Source organism: Eleutherodactylus coqui, chromosome 7, assembly GCF_035609145.1.
Source record: "Eleutherodactylus coqui strain aEleCoq1 chromosome 7, aEleCoq1.hap1, whole genome shotgun sequence".
NCBI lineage: Eukaryota > Metazoa > Chordata > Amphibia > Anura > Eleutherodactylidae > Eleutherodactylus > Eleutherodactylus coqui.
The window spans coordinates 218,682,572-218,699,305 of NC_089843.1; the positions used below are offsets into that span (position 1 = coordinate 218,682,572).

General features: G+C 45.2%; 1 protein-coding gene across 1 annotated transcript; it reads right to left on the bottom strand.

Annotated features, from left to right (window-relative positions):
* Positions 1 to 2,769: 2,769 nt before the first annotated feature.
* Positions 2,770 to 14,809, bottom strand: LOC136573168 (C-X-C motif chemokine 11-6-like). Its single transcript, XM_066574404.1, has 4 exons — positions 14,692 to 14,809; positions 9,137 to 9,263; positions 7,754 to 7,840; positions 2,770 to 6,434 (listed from the first exon to the last, which is right to left on the bottom strand). The coding sequence occupies exons 1-4, from the start codon at positions 14,750 to 14,752 to the stop codon at positions 6,419 to 6,421; spliced, it is 291 nt and encodes a 96-aa protein (XP_066430501.1). The 5' UTR covers positions 14,753 to 14,809; the 3' UTR covers positions 2,770 to 6,418.
* Between the last annotated feature and the right edge of the window lie 1,925 nt (positions 14,810 to 16,734).

Here is a 16,734-nt window from a genome sequence, read left to right on the forward strand (position 1 = left end):
GCCAGGAGGGATCGGCTGCTGGATTCTGCAGGGGGAATCCGTGCAGGACTGAATTTCCCCGTGGACATGAGGCCTCATCATTCAGATTCCCATGCTCCTGCCGGAATATGAATAGTTCTGAATAATAATTGTCCTTTTTAAAAGGGCCATAGTGTTTTTTTTATTTTTCCCGCATAGTATGCAAATTCCCAGAGAGCAGTCTGGTGGGCGAGTCCGTGTATCTCCCAAAACACCGTCCCTCTATGCTGCAGTGATGTGCATCACGTCACCATCATGGCGATGGAACTCTACCATGACCTGCCGGACTGATGCACACGCAGATCAGTCTCACGCAAGAGTCCCATCGCCACGATGGAGGTGTGAAGGACATCAGCTCGTCACCGCAGCAGAGGGACGGTGTTTTGGGGGATACAGACTCGGCCACCAGACTGCTCTCTGGTAATTTGCATACAACCTCGGAAAAATAAAACGGCCCATTTTCCAGGTATGCTGGGATGTCTAGGAAAATAATCGTGGAAAGGTTCATGGCGGCATTGTTCTAATGATGGCGATCGTTTAGTGGGGGGGAAAAACTGATGATGAGCTTTGTGCTGCGGTGCAATATTGGTTGTGTTGGTAAAAGAATAGTTTTAAGAAATGTTCCTAAAACGACTTCTGTGGAAAAGTGTATGTAAAAAGTTTATTTGTCTTTTCACCGGTGGATATTGTGTCCTTTCCACATATAAAACACCACACACACAGTAGCAGCAATCCCTCCATGAATGCCGAAATGCAAAGTGAATGAGATTTCATAAAATTAAAGAGTCAAGAGGTTAAACAAACTATAGCTCAACTTTATTTGCATATTCAAAATCACTTATATATAATTTAGCATTGATAAGAAGCTCACATATACTGCACAGTAAATGGTTAAAGGGGCACTCCAGTGAAATGTTATTTTTCATTCATTATGCAGCTATCCCTCCAGTATATATAAGTTGGCCAGTGTTACCTTGGTTAGTTATTCCTTTCTAGTTGAAACCCCTGGCTCTGTCTACTCAGGGGTCATGTGATCTTAATTCTGACCAGCTCACATCTACTTGGGTTTATATGTTCAGTGTTTAGTCAGCTTCTGAGTTAGCATAATTCCTGTTACATGGATGTAACACAGAAACTGCCTAAGGGCTTAGTCACACGGGCGTTTATTGCCGCGATTTGCGCATGCGCATGCGTCCGGCGACTTTTTAAAACCATTGCTTTGCAATGGTATCGGACACATGAGCGCTTTTTATGCGCTCGTCCGATAAATTAGAGAACAGAAATCGCAGATCGCACCTATCTGCGATCTGCGATTCCTGTTCTCTTCTCTATATGCGCTCAACGGGGCCGGCGGCAGCAGCGCCGACCCCATTGAGAACATATAGAAGACAAATCATTCTTCTCTGCCACAGCTGGAACAGCTGTGGCAGAGAAGAACGATGTTTGCCGATTGAATTCAATGGAGCGGCAATACAGCCGCTCCATTGAAAGCAATGGGCTGCCGGCGTGCGCGGGGTTAATTGTCGGGAAGGGGTTAAATATATAACCCCTTACCTGCAATGCATCCTTAAATGTGAAAAAATAAAAAAAAAGGATGTTCTCACCTGCTCCCGGCAGCTGGAGATCCCGGCGGTCGGCCTGCAGTGGGTGTGAAGGAGGTGTGACTCAGGCTTGCCCCTGATTGGCTCAGCCTGAGCCAATCAGAGGCTGAGCTCAGTCACACCCATTCATGAATTCATGAATGGGTGTGACTGAGACTTGCTTCTGATTGGCTCAGCGCTGAGCCAATCAGGGGCAAGCCTGAGTCACACCTCCTTCACACCCACTGCAGGCCAACCGCCGGGATCTCCAGCTGCCGGGAGCAGGTGAGTACATCCTTTTTTTTTATTTTTTCACATTTAAGGATGCATTGCAGGTAAGGGGTTATATATTTAACCCCTTCCCGACAATTAACCCCGCGCACGCCCGCAGCGCTTGCATTCAATGGAGCCGCTGTATTGCCGGCTCCATTGAATGCAATGCGCTGGACAGCTCCGGCCCGTTTCTAATGAAACGCGGCTAGGAGCAGATTTTCGGGCGATTTTTGGGCCGATTTTTCGGCGCCGGTCACGCGATTTGCGCATGCGCATCCGTCATGCGATGCGCAAATCGCGTGAAAAAACGCCCGTGTGACTAAGGCCTAAGGGCTTATTTAGATGACCGTATATCCACTCGGTTTTCACGCCGAGCCGATATACGGTCATCCAATCATCAAAGTCGCGGCAGCACTCCGCTGGATTCAACCACAAAAGCGGGAGATGGCAAAGAAAAATGCGCAAAAAGCTCACGTAGGAGGACCCGACTCCCTTGAGCCCTCAAAGACCATCAATACAAAAGAATAAAGTAGCGAGCAGCGCCAGAGATGGTTATTTGTTGCTAAAAATGCATCAATGGATGCTTCTTTATTGCATTTAAGAAATCCAGTAACGCACAACGTTTCAACCCAGTAACGCACAACGTTTCACCGATATACGGTGTCCTTGACTGCGGTGGGGGGGGGGATAGAAGAGCCAGGAGCAGTAACTGAGCTCCCGCCCCTTCCCCGCCCCTCGCCACTATGTGCACTAAGCGCAGTGACTTAGCTCCGCCCCCGCCTCGCCCCCTCCTATTGCAAATAGTGGCAAGGAGCGGAGAGGGGGTGGGAGCTCTGTTCCTGCTCCTGGCTCTTCCATCCTCCCCCCGCCCCTGCAGACAAGGACACCGTCTATCAGCTCGGCGTAAAAAACGAGTGTATATACGGTCGTCTAAATAAGCCCTAAAGGAGTAGACAGGCACTCCTGTCACAGTTACTAATTATGATCACATAGCTCATGTCAAACAGCTATAGTAGAGGAGATCACAGCTCATCCTCCTGACTGTATACTTATGCTGTGTCGCTTATTTAGGTGAATACAGACTATAATGGCAGTTTTTTCCCCTGCAGCAGGGATGGTAGCGTCTCTAGCTGCTCATGTAATGCTGTGCTGATGCATCATGGTATTGGTGTGAAAGCTAAATTCCCAGCATCAAGATGATGCCTAATAAGCATCAGACAGGGAGCTGCATTGCAATCAGGTGAGGGCGGAGGGCAGAGATGGAAAAATGTGTATTCGCTGGAGTGGCCCTTTAAATAGGACTGATTATAAACAGTGTCTGCAACAAAATTTAAAAGGTATGACTGCTTGTAGGAGCTCATGCTCAGCACCATATTGTAATTCGGTCAGATCTTACACAAACACAACATTCTATGGGTATGAGGTTTTTTTCTGCCATTTTTTCCATAGGCTTCTCTATAGGGCTCCAGAAAAAAAAAATGTCAGGTTAAAAATGTAACATAAAATAAAAAAAATGCTACCAAAAATTCTTGCAAAAAACCCAAAACACTATGAAAAATGCTTGAAACTGATGGTGATTGTTACAGACATTTACAAATGCTGTATGAAGGAGTCTTGAATGACCTGCTGTACATTCATGCATTGGTAAACATACACAAAGTGTCATTTACAAGTCAGACCCCCAGTAATGCCCCTTTAAAAAGTAAGAAATAGTTCTTTAAGTGTTGTTAGTAGCCCCAAAAATGTCAAAGGCAGTGAATTTGGGGGATAATCGTCCCGTGTACAAGCGGCCGCCGACAGGGCACTGACTGAGAAAACTGTCACCAAGCAACAATTGCGCCATCTGAACAGGAGCCGCTCAGTCTCTGAGTGCCTCCTGTTTACTGCGAATGACTTTGGCTCCTATGTGAAGCACAGGCACAATAGTCGGGTAATAGTCCTTGTGACGGCTATCAGGTGCCTATGTGTCCTTCCATGTAAAGGGGCCTTAACCTGCGAGATAATATATCGGTCTCTCAGTAAAGGCTCATTCACGCAGGCGTATATATGCTGCGTATTACGTGGCTATTTTTTTTTCACGCATTTGATTTTGATTTCTGCGTAAATACATGAAAATCAACGCAGCATTACGGGACGAAATAGACCAATAAAGTCAATGGTCCTCCGTAAATACACGTGCGCATTCACGCATTAAATCAACGGACCTGCATGCCTTTTTTTTTTGTGCGCGTGAAAAATATTTAATACATGAGAGAGAAAAAATGCAAGCAGGGAATGCACAGTGTTTCAGTCTATGAAAATGCTGCGTATTCACAGATCGAAAATTGCATCCGCCCGTGTGAGTGAGCCCTAACAGAAAGGTTAACGCTTTCTGAAGTCTGTAAGGCTCTGCCTCCCCTCTCTCAATCCCTGTGAGCCTTCCATTCCCATACCTGCTAGATTGTGTATCTGTAGCTACCAGCCTCAGGGCTTATTCCGACGTGCATATATCAGCCGGGCCAATATAGGGACCTGTGAATAAGCCCTCAGGCTACTAATTTTACATCTAATCATTAAATAAATAGCATAGTTAACATTTTCTTCTGTAAACAAGCCTAAAATAGAACACAAAAGTAGTTTAAAAGTTACATAAAAATCAAAAATAATCCGAAGACGTATTGGAAGCATATCTTTAAAAAGTATCACAAGTATTGACCGAAATCGGTTGTTCACAAGTGAACTTGCGATTGCACATAGAACAATGGAAAATGTAAATTAGTGATGACATCATCAAGATAGGCAAGGGGTTTAACCTCTTCTTTCATGGACATCAATTGAATAGACATTTTATATGGTGCCTTAAGGCCCATTTACACGGAGCGATGATCGCTAAAAGATCGCTCAAACTACAGTTTGAGTGACAGCTTTAAGCGATCACTTTGCAGAAACTATTAAGTAGCTACTCAGCTACTTAAGAGCAATTAAGTGTGCAAATGAAGTCTTAGCTGAATGCAGTTAATAGACAGAGGGCTCTTATTTGCTTTCAGTTACTTTTTTCTCGAGTGGGAAACAATGCTATCAGCACTCCCCATGGAGAACTGCTGAGAAGGCTGAACAATGATTTTTAGGTTGGACAGAATTGAATGATCAGCTAGCAGTGCACGAAATATGCAAGATGGCCGCGAGCTTGGACACAATGATTATCACTCAGACGATCGCTTTTTAGCGATTTTTGAGCGATCACCAGAAAAAAAAAGATATGAATAGAAAGGCCAGTGTCAACATGGGCTTAAGCACATTTGTGCAAATTTAAAGGGGGAAAGCTGCTGCAGATCTGCTTCAAAATCTGAGACAAAATCCACAGCAAATGAATGACTTATAAGCACACCCTTAGGGCTCATATACACGAACGTCGTTTTGATGCAGAGTAGGCACATAAAAAAATTTGCATCTAGAAGAACCTATGGTTTCCTATGGGTTCTTTCAGACGAACGATTTTTTGACGATTTCTCTCCTATATTTTTTAACGACACAGGCGGCTCCCATAGACTCCTATGGGAGCCGCATACTGGCAAATACTAGCAGCGACATGCTGCTATTTGTTCACATGATTTAACGCTTTGATAGCCACAGTATTTTAGTGTGGCTATGTGAGCGTTAGACTGACATCATGTGAAAGAGGCCTTACTGTACTTTTTGTGCATGCTAAAAAACAAGCAACCAGTCATTGATATGGGCTTCCGTCAGTGTGACACAGAATGTTTTTTTCCCCGAAACCACTGGAAAAATACGTAAAGTCAATGTATGAGAGAATATTGCACCTCCCAGTATATACAGTGTGCCTGGCACTGACTCTTCTGATGATTGTGCGGGGGAGGGGCTTCTGACCCCGATGGATTATACAGCGATAGTGTATCCTATTCTACAAATATTTTTGTTGCTGTTAATCATGAATTCATACATTTAGTTTTTCGTTTTTTTTCTTCTAAAAATGCCAACAGATACCCTACTGCTTTTATCATGCTGTGTTCATTTATTGTATAGATTCAGTTTTAATGCGTGTTTGTAGATTTAAACAGAGGTTAAATACAAGTTTTGGTTTACTTTTTCACTATTTAGCCTTTAAAAGGGTTTGTCAGAGTTATATTTTTTTCTTAAATCGTTTTTCCTATGCCCAAACATAAGAAAAGTCTCTATACTCTCCTCCCCTGGCTCCAGCACTGCACCTCTATTCTCCGTATGGGATCTAATAACAGGCTGCTGCAGCAGCAGGTGAGCCGGTCATCCCACGCTGCTGCAGCCAATCACAACTCTTAGCGCACAAATGTGACATCCTGTAAACGGCCCGACTGCAGCCTGTAAAAACGGCATCAGAAGGGAGACCAGAGCTGGAGGTTCTGCAATCTTTTATTATGTTTGGGCATGGGGAGTCCAGAACTCAGACAACCCCTTTAAGCACAGAATATACGTTATAGTTATTGTGGTTGTAAGAGAAGCTGATGTTAGCGAATACCGATATCTGCACTGGAAGATGGTGGGCAAAGTAGTGATTTCTGCCATCTTCTTTCTTACTGTCCATATAATCTGTAATAAGAGAACAGAATATGTATTGGAGTACCAAGGTTACCTAGACTGGGCACAATCAGCGTAATTAACCATTAGTGTGGCTTTTAACTGGAAATCTACTACTGTACGTATCAGCAGCTGATTTAATTATCTGCAGCGCTCCCACAGAATACCTTGCGCTGCCAGCACCAAGAGCGCAGAATTGACAGCGCACCCCATCACCCACCAGTTACTAGTGAGCGCCATGTTGCACTGGCAGCGAAAATTATTCTGAGGTGAGGGGAACGCTGTAGATGCTGAAATTGGTGCGGATTTCAACACGTTTTTTGATGCAGAAATGCTGCGGATTTTGCAGTTGCATTTTTCACTGCGGAAAATCTGTAGTATTTCCTCTATGTGTGAACATACCCTAAGGGTGGCTTCACACGAGTGCGTGCATAGGCACACACAAAACCACGCATCTATCATAACCAATGCATTCCCTATGGTGTGTTCACATGTCCGTGTTTTACAGGCGTGCTCCTGTAAAGATAGGATATGCGTGCACTATAGGGAAGGCACGCATTGCCTTCCATGGAGCCGCGGCTGCTGCCAGCGACTCCCTTAAAGGCAATGGTCTGCCAGAACCCTCTTAATTGTTTTTCAGGAAAGGGCTTTAAATATAAGCCCTTCCCTGAAAAACAAGGCAAATTAGTGTAAAAAAAAACAAAACACCACACATACTCACCTTCCTTCAGCTGCCGGGGCTCAGGCTGCTTCTGATTGGCTGAGCACATGCAGCTCTCGCCTGTCATTTATTCAGCGAGAGCTGCTTGTGATTGGCTGAGCACCTCAGCAAATCAGAAGCAGCTCTTTCAGCAGGCGGGGATTTTAATTCCCCGCCTGCTCAAAGAACTGCTTTGCAGAGCCGGGGACAGCGCAGAGAGGACGCGGCTGAGCCCCGGCAACTGAAGGAAGGTGAGTATGTGTTTTTGTTTATTTTTTTTACACTAGTTTGCCTTGTTTTTCAGGGAAGGGCTTATATTTAAAGCCCTTCCCTGAAAAACAATTACGGGGTGCCAGCAGACCATTCCCTTCAATGGAGCCGCCAGAAATAGCCGCGGCTTCTTTGAAGGCAATGCGCACCTGCATACATGCATGTTTTGGCGTGTACAGGGGTACACACATATGTACACACCTATGTATGCACAAACACGCTCGTGTGAAGCCACCCTAAGGTACAGTTTGCCAAATGCAGTATCCTTGGGGAAAACAATAGTTATTACATGCCATTTCATATCATCTAAGTAACCCTAACAAGGAAAAATGTGCCGTGGTAGGTGCGGTTAGGGTCTTACCCTTTCTTTCCAAATTCAATAACTCTTTTCACAAATTTGGAGTAAGGATTGAGGCATTTTTCTCCAAGTCCATTCTTCATTATAGCACTACAAACATGTAAAACAAAAGATAGAAGAGATAAATGAACTAATGTGTGCATTAAATGCATGTGAGACTTCTTTTTTTGTGTTTAAAATGAATAGAGATGAGCGAGCACGCTCGGTTGAGGCAATTACTCGAGCGAGCATCGGTCTTTTCGAGTAACTGCATTTTCGTCCGAGAAAAGTCGGGGTGGCAGTGTGGGGGGCGGGGGGTGGGGAGAGTGAGAGAGATCTCTCTCCCCCCCCCCCTGCAACCACCCGCTCACCCCTGCCGCCCTCCCCCCCCCCAATTTTCTCGGACGAGTATGCAGTTACTTGAAAAGACCGATGCTCGCTCGAGTAATTGCCTCAACCGAGCGTGCTCGCTCATCTCTAGTAGTAAATAAAGACAACAAAAATGTAACATAAATTTGAAACTAATCCAGATGACTTTTTAGTACGTTTCATTATGAATAAATCTAAAAAGATAAAATGTACATATCCATTCATGGTTTTTTGTACATTCTCCTCGGACAGCAGCTGTTCATTAGGGCTCAGTCACACGGGCGCCGATGTGCCCCTGTTACTGCACGTTAAAACGGCCGTACCGGGTGTGGACGTCTCTCTGCATCAGCGGCTCCATTGCCGGCCATGTGTTCTCTCTGCCGGCCGGTGCGGAGAGTCATCCGCACCTGCAGTGCAGCGACCGTATCGGGCAGAAACACGGGCGGATCAGCGCCCGTGTGACTGAGCCCCTACTTGTATTTACAGCCAGTGGCGTGAAATTAGTATTTGCCAAGGGGAGTGTCAGGTCTGAATACGCTACAATATTCTGCAGTCGGAATCTGACACGGCCGTGGGCATGCGGCCTCGGGCCTCTCTCACACAGGCGTTTTTGGACAGCGTTTAGTACTGCGTTTTCAGCGCTGCGCCGAATGCTGTACAAGGCTCCCATTCATTTCAATGGGGGGTTCTTTATTCTAGTTTGTATAGTTAACCCTTTCCAATCCACTGTCTGACGTCTTAAGACATTCTGATTGAAGGCTGTACAGCTTCGTTGTCAGAATACGTCCAGCAGGGTATTCTTACTGAATATTACTGGCCGCTCTGTTGTCGGGGACCTCTCCAGCATGTCCCATACCGCAGTACTGGTTCTAGCCAACAGATGGCACCATTGTATAATGGCAGAAAGAAAAAACCCTAGGAAATCCTGAATCCAAAATTGGATTGCAAAGGGTTAAACAAACGACAGGATTATCACAGGAGAAATACACTGCTTTGTTTAAATTAAACTTAGAATGAATACAATAAAATGTAACATACATGACTTCCATTTTCTCACACTTGGAACTTAGTGGAAACACTTGTAATTTCTTAAGCTGCTTAAGGGCCACAGCATTGGCGCCAGGTCCCCTGCACAAACAGCGTCGCCTGGCCAATGGGGACATGCCTATAAATAAAAACAAATTGTACAGACCTTAAAGATGACCATCTCTACCTTGTATAACGCTCCATATGTTATCGCCTTCCGCAACCACTTTGCACCTTAAAATAACAGGTAGTAGGAAAAATGAAGCTAAAGCTTAACCCCTTAGTGACGGAACTTTTTTGCTTTTTTCCATTTTCGTTTTTTCCTCTCCCTTTTCAAAAATCGTAGCTCCTTTATCCATCGACGTCGCTGTATGAGGCTTGTTTTTTGCGGGGCGAGTTGTATTTTTCAATGGTGCCATTTACTGTACCATATAATGTACTGAAAAACTTAAAAAAAAATTCTAAGTGGAGAGAAATGGAAAAAAAACCCAAGACATTTCACCAGTTTTCGGTATGTCCAGTTTCTACGGCGCACAAAGTGCAACGAAAATGACCCAATAACTTTATTCTGTGGGTCAGTATGAGTACTACGATACCAAACTTGTATAGTTTTTCTTGCTGTACTAATTGTATTTTTTTTAAGATGTTTAATTTTTAAAAATTATTTTCTGTCTCCATCTTCTACGCTTTTTGACAGGCAGTCTATCAAGCCACCCCACGGGGAGGGCTTGATAGGCAGTCTGCTAAGGTAGCCCTGGGGCCTTTCAGAAGGCCCCCAGCTGCCATGACACCTGCACGGCTCCCCCAATCTCACCACGGGGGGGGGGGGGGGGGGTGCGTATGGGAGCCCCTGAACATCATTTGGGGCATTTGAAGGGTTAATAGCCGCGAACGGCCGCACGGCCTATTGCGGCTATTGCCCGTGGGTGTCAGCTGCAATAAACAGCTGACGCCCGCGCAGCATGGAGGGAGATAGTGGTGCCATCTCCCTTCATACACGTCCTGCAACAGCAGGACATAAAAAACACTATGGGGCCGTCGCTAAGTAGTTAAGAGTAAACAGTGTTATTCAATAGTACAATGTACTTAACTTAAAGGGGTTGTCCATTTATAAACTATTGATTGCCTATTATTCAGACAGACCATCAATAGATTGTCAGAGGTTCAAAATCTGAGACGCCCACTGATTAGCTGTTTTCCAGGCCAATGCCGGAGCTCACGTCTGCAAGAAAAAGACAGCTCCCTTCCCACTACAGCAGCCAGGCTTGGTATTACAGGCAAAGTTTCCATTGAAGTAAATTAAAACTTTTCCTGTAATACATATCTTGGCCACTACAGTTGGAACGGAGCTGTCTGGTTCCTGCAGACATCAGTTCAGTGCACAGATGTACCATCCCAGCAAACAGTTCATTGGCAGGGATCCTGGGTGGCAAACCTCCCACTGATCTACTATTGGTGACCTATCCTGTGGATAGGCCAACAGTAGTCTACAACTGGACAAACCCTTTATTTTTTACTCAAGACCCTTAAACATACAGAATTTACCCATTGGCAATTTTATGTTATGGCTGTGTTAAGGGAAACACTATGCTGGCCCTGTTCATGGGGGGACACTGTTCATGTGAGAAATTACTGCACAATCCAAACGTGTAGACAAGTGTATTTGAGGGGCAGGAAAAGCAGTGTTCTCCTAATAAACAATACTGCCTGCATTGTATTGTTCATGGATGTCAAGTTTATTTAGGGCACTCTGCTTGTACTGCTTGAGGGACACTCTGCAGACAGTATTGTTTATTTGGACCACTCTACAGTTTCACTTTTTATTATGGTAATGTGGATCACTTTGCTGGCAACATTGTTTAGAGGGGGCTCACTAGGTCCTTATCCCCAATTACAAAGGAGAGGGAGGCAAAGGAGCATTGTGGTATAGGGGTAGGGGGTGTGTCAATGTAGTGAACAGAGTGGCCTGCAGAGGGCTAGAGATAGGCATTCCAGTACTGCAGAAAGGGTTAACAACTATGGGTGTGGCAGAAGCTAAATTTAAGTGTCACTTCTTGCCACACTAAGGAGGAGAGTGTATCAGCTCAAGCAGAGCTGAAGTACTGCGAGCTGAAGGTCCAGCACGGACCAGTTGTGGGAACTGTCATGTGTCTGATGAAGGAGGACACCCTCCAGACGCTCTGGGTGGGGTAGTGACGGTGGCCCTGTGGGTTTGTGTACATTTCTATGCACATGGTGCTGATTTTTGGTCAGAGAAGTCGGCGATCCTGCAGGCGAGAAACCCCTTTTCCACACGAGTTAGATAAAAACTGGCAGGGGTCTCTGGCAGAGACAGTAGGTGCGCTGTCTTTTGGGTGCAAGGAGGACATAGCAGGGTTCTGTGGTGGGGAAGAGATGAAGAAATGGAACATGGCAGGAGCTGGAGGGAGGGCAACAGCGATATACAACCTAATACACAACAACATGCACTGAAACTACTGCATGCATAAAACACAGTTGCTCAAGAAGATGCAAAGCTTGATGTTGCTGCAGGCTCTCAAGTCTCCTTGAAAAGTATTCTTGAGAGTTGCGAAGTATGTCCTCAAAGTTACTTTTTATTTAGAGGCAATTATATGCAAAATATCTTGGTTCCCTGTGCAAAAAAATGTGCTTTACATCGTTTAGAACAATGCAGATGTACTTATGGCAATATTGAGTATCTTTATTAGAGGGGGGTCTCTCGCAAACTGATTTGAATTGCGGATTCGGTCATCGCCGTAACATTGTGTATGAGCGGCGGAATCACTGGGAACTAGGTATGAGAATACCTAGAGCAGCTACAATTGTGGCTGGAAGAGAAATAGATCTACATGAGCGAGTGGAAAATCGCACACATCCGCGATCTTTCACGACCATTTGCAATTACTTTCCGCAGTGGATCGCAGGTTTTCCGCTGCGGATATCCACATATGGCATCCAACCCGTTCGTGTGAGACTGGCCTTAGTCTAAGCACGGTTATCAAAGTGACTCATGACAAAGTGTTACCTTTTCAGAGATCTTGACCATCCAATTGTATGGAGTGTCTCATGATCCACTGGTCATCTGCATAGGAGTAGATGACCAGTTATGATATAGAGATGTAGCCAAATTTTGATACTGTTTACAGGACAGACAGTAAGGCTGCCTGTCCACACTAGCGATATTCCGCTTTGGGGGGGGGGGGGGGAAAGTGGGGAGCACTAAAAGGTCTCCGCGATGAGCATGGCATGTCGCGATTTTAATCACGTGAGCGGAAAATCGCTATGATTCTCCACTCGTGTGCATTAGGCTTCTCTTTCCATGGAAAGCGTGTCATGCGAGCTCCACGTGTGATTCATCGCCGCGGATCTCACTATGACACCTTGCCCGTGGATAGCTAGACAGAACTGTCAGCCAAGTTATCCTGCCTCACCCATGAACTAACCTGTTTTTTTTCTGTAGTCGAAGGGAGATAAGCAGCTGCCAAACTGTTGAGCTTATCTTCTGGGGGAACATAGAACTAAACATATTCAGATCACTGATCTTGCAATCTGATTACACTTATGGCTTACAGAAATAGAAGTGAAACTGCAACTCAGGAATGAACATCGATGGTTTTATGATATGGGAGGAGTAGATGCACCTTTTTTTTTTTTTTTTACACAGAATATCACTGAAAACCCATAAATGTACAAGTGTGTGGAGCAAGATTGGTAAGAGTTAGAGATGAGCGAACGTGCTCGGCCACGCCCCTTTTTCGCCCGAATACCGCGATTTTCGAGTACTTTCGTACTCGGGCGAAAAAATTCAGGGGTCCCCGTGGCGGCGCGGGGGGTTGCAGCGGGGAGTGGGGGGGAGAGGGAGAGAGAGAGGGCTCCCCCCTGTTCCCCGCTGCTACCCCCCACGCCGCCACGCCTCTCCCCGCCCCCCGGCGCACCCGAGTACTTTTCACCCGAGTAGTGAAGTACTCGAAAATCGCGGTATTCGGGCGAAAAAGGGGCGGGGCCAAGCACGTTCGCTCATCTCTAGTAAGAGTACATGTTCAAGTACTATAGCAACTGTTTTCTACATTATCACTGAGAATATTTTATTAGGTGAGATGGCAGTGATTCTCCTATTCAGGTTCTTCCCATCCCAGCACAAGACGGTAGGGAATAAATATAAAAAAATAGACGGTTGACAGTGCAATGATCAGGGAATGAAATATCAATAATTGGAACCTTGCTTTCATACCACCACCGTGGGTTTTCCAGCTTGGTTCCTGGAATGACCACATCCATTTTGCTATAATTTTAGGCTTTTTCACTAGCTGACCAATTCACTAATGTTTTCACATGCAGAAGATAATGTAGGGTGAAGAGGTGATAACTAGAGATGAGCGAGTAAACTCGCTAAGGCACATTGCTCGAGTGAGTAGTGCCTTAGCCTAGTATCTCCCCGCTCGTCTCTAAAGATTTAGGGGCCGTCGGGGAGCGGCGGGGGAGAACGGTGAGGAACGGAGGGGAGATCTCTCTCTCCCTCTCCCCCCCGCAACTCACCTGTCACCCGCGCCGGCCCCCGAATCTTTAGAGATGAGCAGGGAGATACTCGGCTAAGGCACTACTCGCTCGAGCAATGTGCCTAAGGCCTCATGTCCACGGGGAAAATCAGATCCGCTGCAGATTCTCCATGGAGAATCTGCAGCGGGTCCCTCCTGCCCCACGGACATGAGCGCTGAAAATAAGAATAAATCAGAATAAACTTACCTCTCGCACGCTCCGGATACTTCCTTCGCTGCCGCGTCATCTTCTCTCCGTCGCGGCCGGATCTTCTTTCTTCGGCTCGGCGGATGCGCAGGATGACGCCGGTGACGTGCCCCGCGCATGCGCCGTCCCGAAGCAAAATGATCCGGCCGCGACTGAGAGAAGATGGCGCCGCGGCGAAGAGAAGAAACGGAGCGGGTGAGTAAAATCTGATTTTTGTCTCCCGCGGATCCGGACGGCTTCCATAGGCTTCAATAGAAGCCCGCAGGAGCCGTCCCCGCGGGAAACCCGCACGAAAATGGAGCATGGTCCAGATTTTTTCATGCTCCATTTTTTTTTAATTCACTTTTATTGACGATCCGCGGGTATTTATCTACCCCGCGGGTGGTCAATGCATCCCTATAGGGTGCGGATCCGCGGGCAGGAGAAGAGTTAAAATCCGCTGCGGATTTTAATTCTTATTTTGCCCGTGGACATGAGCCCTTAGTGAGTATACTCGCTCATCTCTATTGATAACCCCTAGTAATAACAAAGGGCCTTCTACATCAGTGACTATGAACCTGTATGTGTTCCAGGTGTGACTACAGGTACAATTCACCAGAATCTGTGCAAAGATCAACACTGATTTCCAGATCACACATTCAATAGTCTAATACACCTTATAATGTATGATTATTAGAAGATTCATAGCAATTTTTTCAATGGCTACATAAACATGAAACATTTGAGGCAATGTTGCAATTTATATATAGAATTTCTTGTACAATTAGAATGTGGCTTTCATTTAACAAAAATACATAGAGGATATTGTAATTAGCATTACTTACCTTGCACACATGAGTGAAGTAGTAACAGGGAACAGAGCAGAACAATGACTGGTCTGTACATTGCAATGGATGAGTGTAGAAGTAGAAATGAAAGAAGATTCCCCTGAAGCTGCACAGCAAAGACGACTTTAGAACTGATAGTCCAGTGTGTGGATACTATATAGGTATCCTACATTCCCTCCCACTGAACTCAGAAATCACCATGGGAAAATCCCATTCACTAACTGGGACTTTCTGATATTGTCAAGTTCTCGTTTTCCTGAAAAGAAAGATGTTATAAGAAAAGGAGATCTTTGTATTGATATTTCTTGTATTGAGACATACAGTATATGTGAAGACACTCCTCAGACACTAGTTATGATATTCCTTATGTGTTGCTAGGGTCGTAAAAGATTAGCCTCAAGGCATATATTGCACCCCCCTCCAAAAAAAATACATGTATAGTTACCATATAGCATTGTTGCCACTATATCAGAAGAACATATTACCACTGTACAGTAATTAATGTATAATTATCTACATACTGGTATTGAACAAAGCACACTATACAAAGACCAATGTTATCCCTACAGAAGACCAAAACAATACTGTTACACCATTACTACTACTACTCCATAATGACTAATTAATATTGCCATAGTATTACTGAATAAAATCCACCATCAAAGACCAATATTACCAATATTACTGTAAAAAGCCCAGATAATACCATCACACCTTGAACACTACATAGTGACTGAATATTTCTTCCGTACTGTTAATGTATAAAAACAGCTATACAAAGACTAGTATTACCATGATACAGGGTCCATATAGTGGTAGATTCCAGCTCTACACAGGTGCTATGCAGATTGTATAACTAGTTATAGTAGCATTATATCCAGTGATTACAGGTAGTGTCCATTATTACTGTAATTGTTCACTTTTCTTGTCTTTACTATCCAGCCCAGAGCACCATGGTGACTTCTTCCAGCCACAACTTGTTTATGCAAGGCAGACATGGCTTATTAGCTTTTTCCATCATTTTACCATCCTATACAAAATTCTTCATCCTACTGCTACCCCTAATTCTGTCTGTTACTGCCATATATGCCCCTATTACTGTATGTGGCACAGTGCCCCCAAATACCATACTTTATAATTTGAAGTATCCGCTACAATTACCCCCAAATTGTGTCACATTATTAGTGCACCACACAGTAAAAGTGTTGCTGTTAGGACCCCAAACAGTAATAGTGGTTATCTTAGTACTCCACACAATAGTAGTGCCCCTTTTGAGCCACCGCATATTAATAATACCCAGAGTAGTCCTCCTTTGAAAGTAATAATGCCCCACTTCAGTGCGCCCTTATAAAGTTGGTAATGCCCCATTTTAGTGCCCTCTTATAAAGGTATAATGCTCCATGCACCGCACTTGAGTGTCCCCCTTATGAAATTATAATACTCCACTTGCCCCTACTTAAAGGGGTTGTCCCGCGAAACACAGTGGGTCTATACACTTCTGTATGGCCATATTAATGCACTTTGTAATGTACATTGTGCATTAATTATGAGCCATACAGAAGTTATCAAAAGTTTTTCACTTACCTGTTCCGTTGCTAGCGTCCTCGTCTCCATGGTGCCCGTCTAATTTTCAGCATCTAATGGCCAAATTAGATGCGCTTGCGCAGTCCGGGTCTTCTCCTTTTCTCAATGGGGCTCCGTGTAGCTCCGCCCCGTCACGTGCCGATTCCAGCCAATCAGGAGGCTGGAATCGGCAATGGACCGCACAGAAGCCCTGCGGTCCACCGAGGGAGAAGATCCCGGCGGCCATCTTCAGCAGGTAAGTAAGAAGTCACCGGAGCGCGGGGATTCAGGTAAGCGCTGTGCGGTGTTCTTTTTTAACCCCTGCATCGGGGTTGTCTCGCGCCGAACGGGGGGGGGGGGGGTTGAAAAAAAAAAAAACCTGTTTCGGCGCGGGACAACCCCTTTAAGTGTGCCCTTTAAATTATAATCCCCCACTTCACTACTCCTATAGAAAGTTATAATGCCACGTTTCAGTGC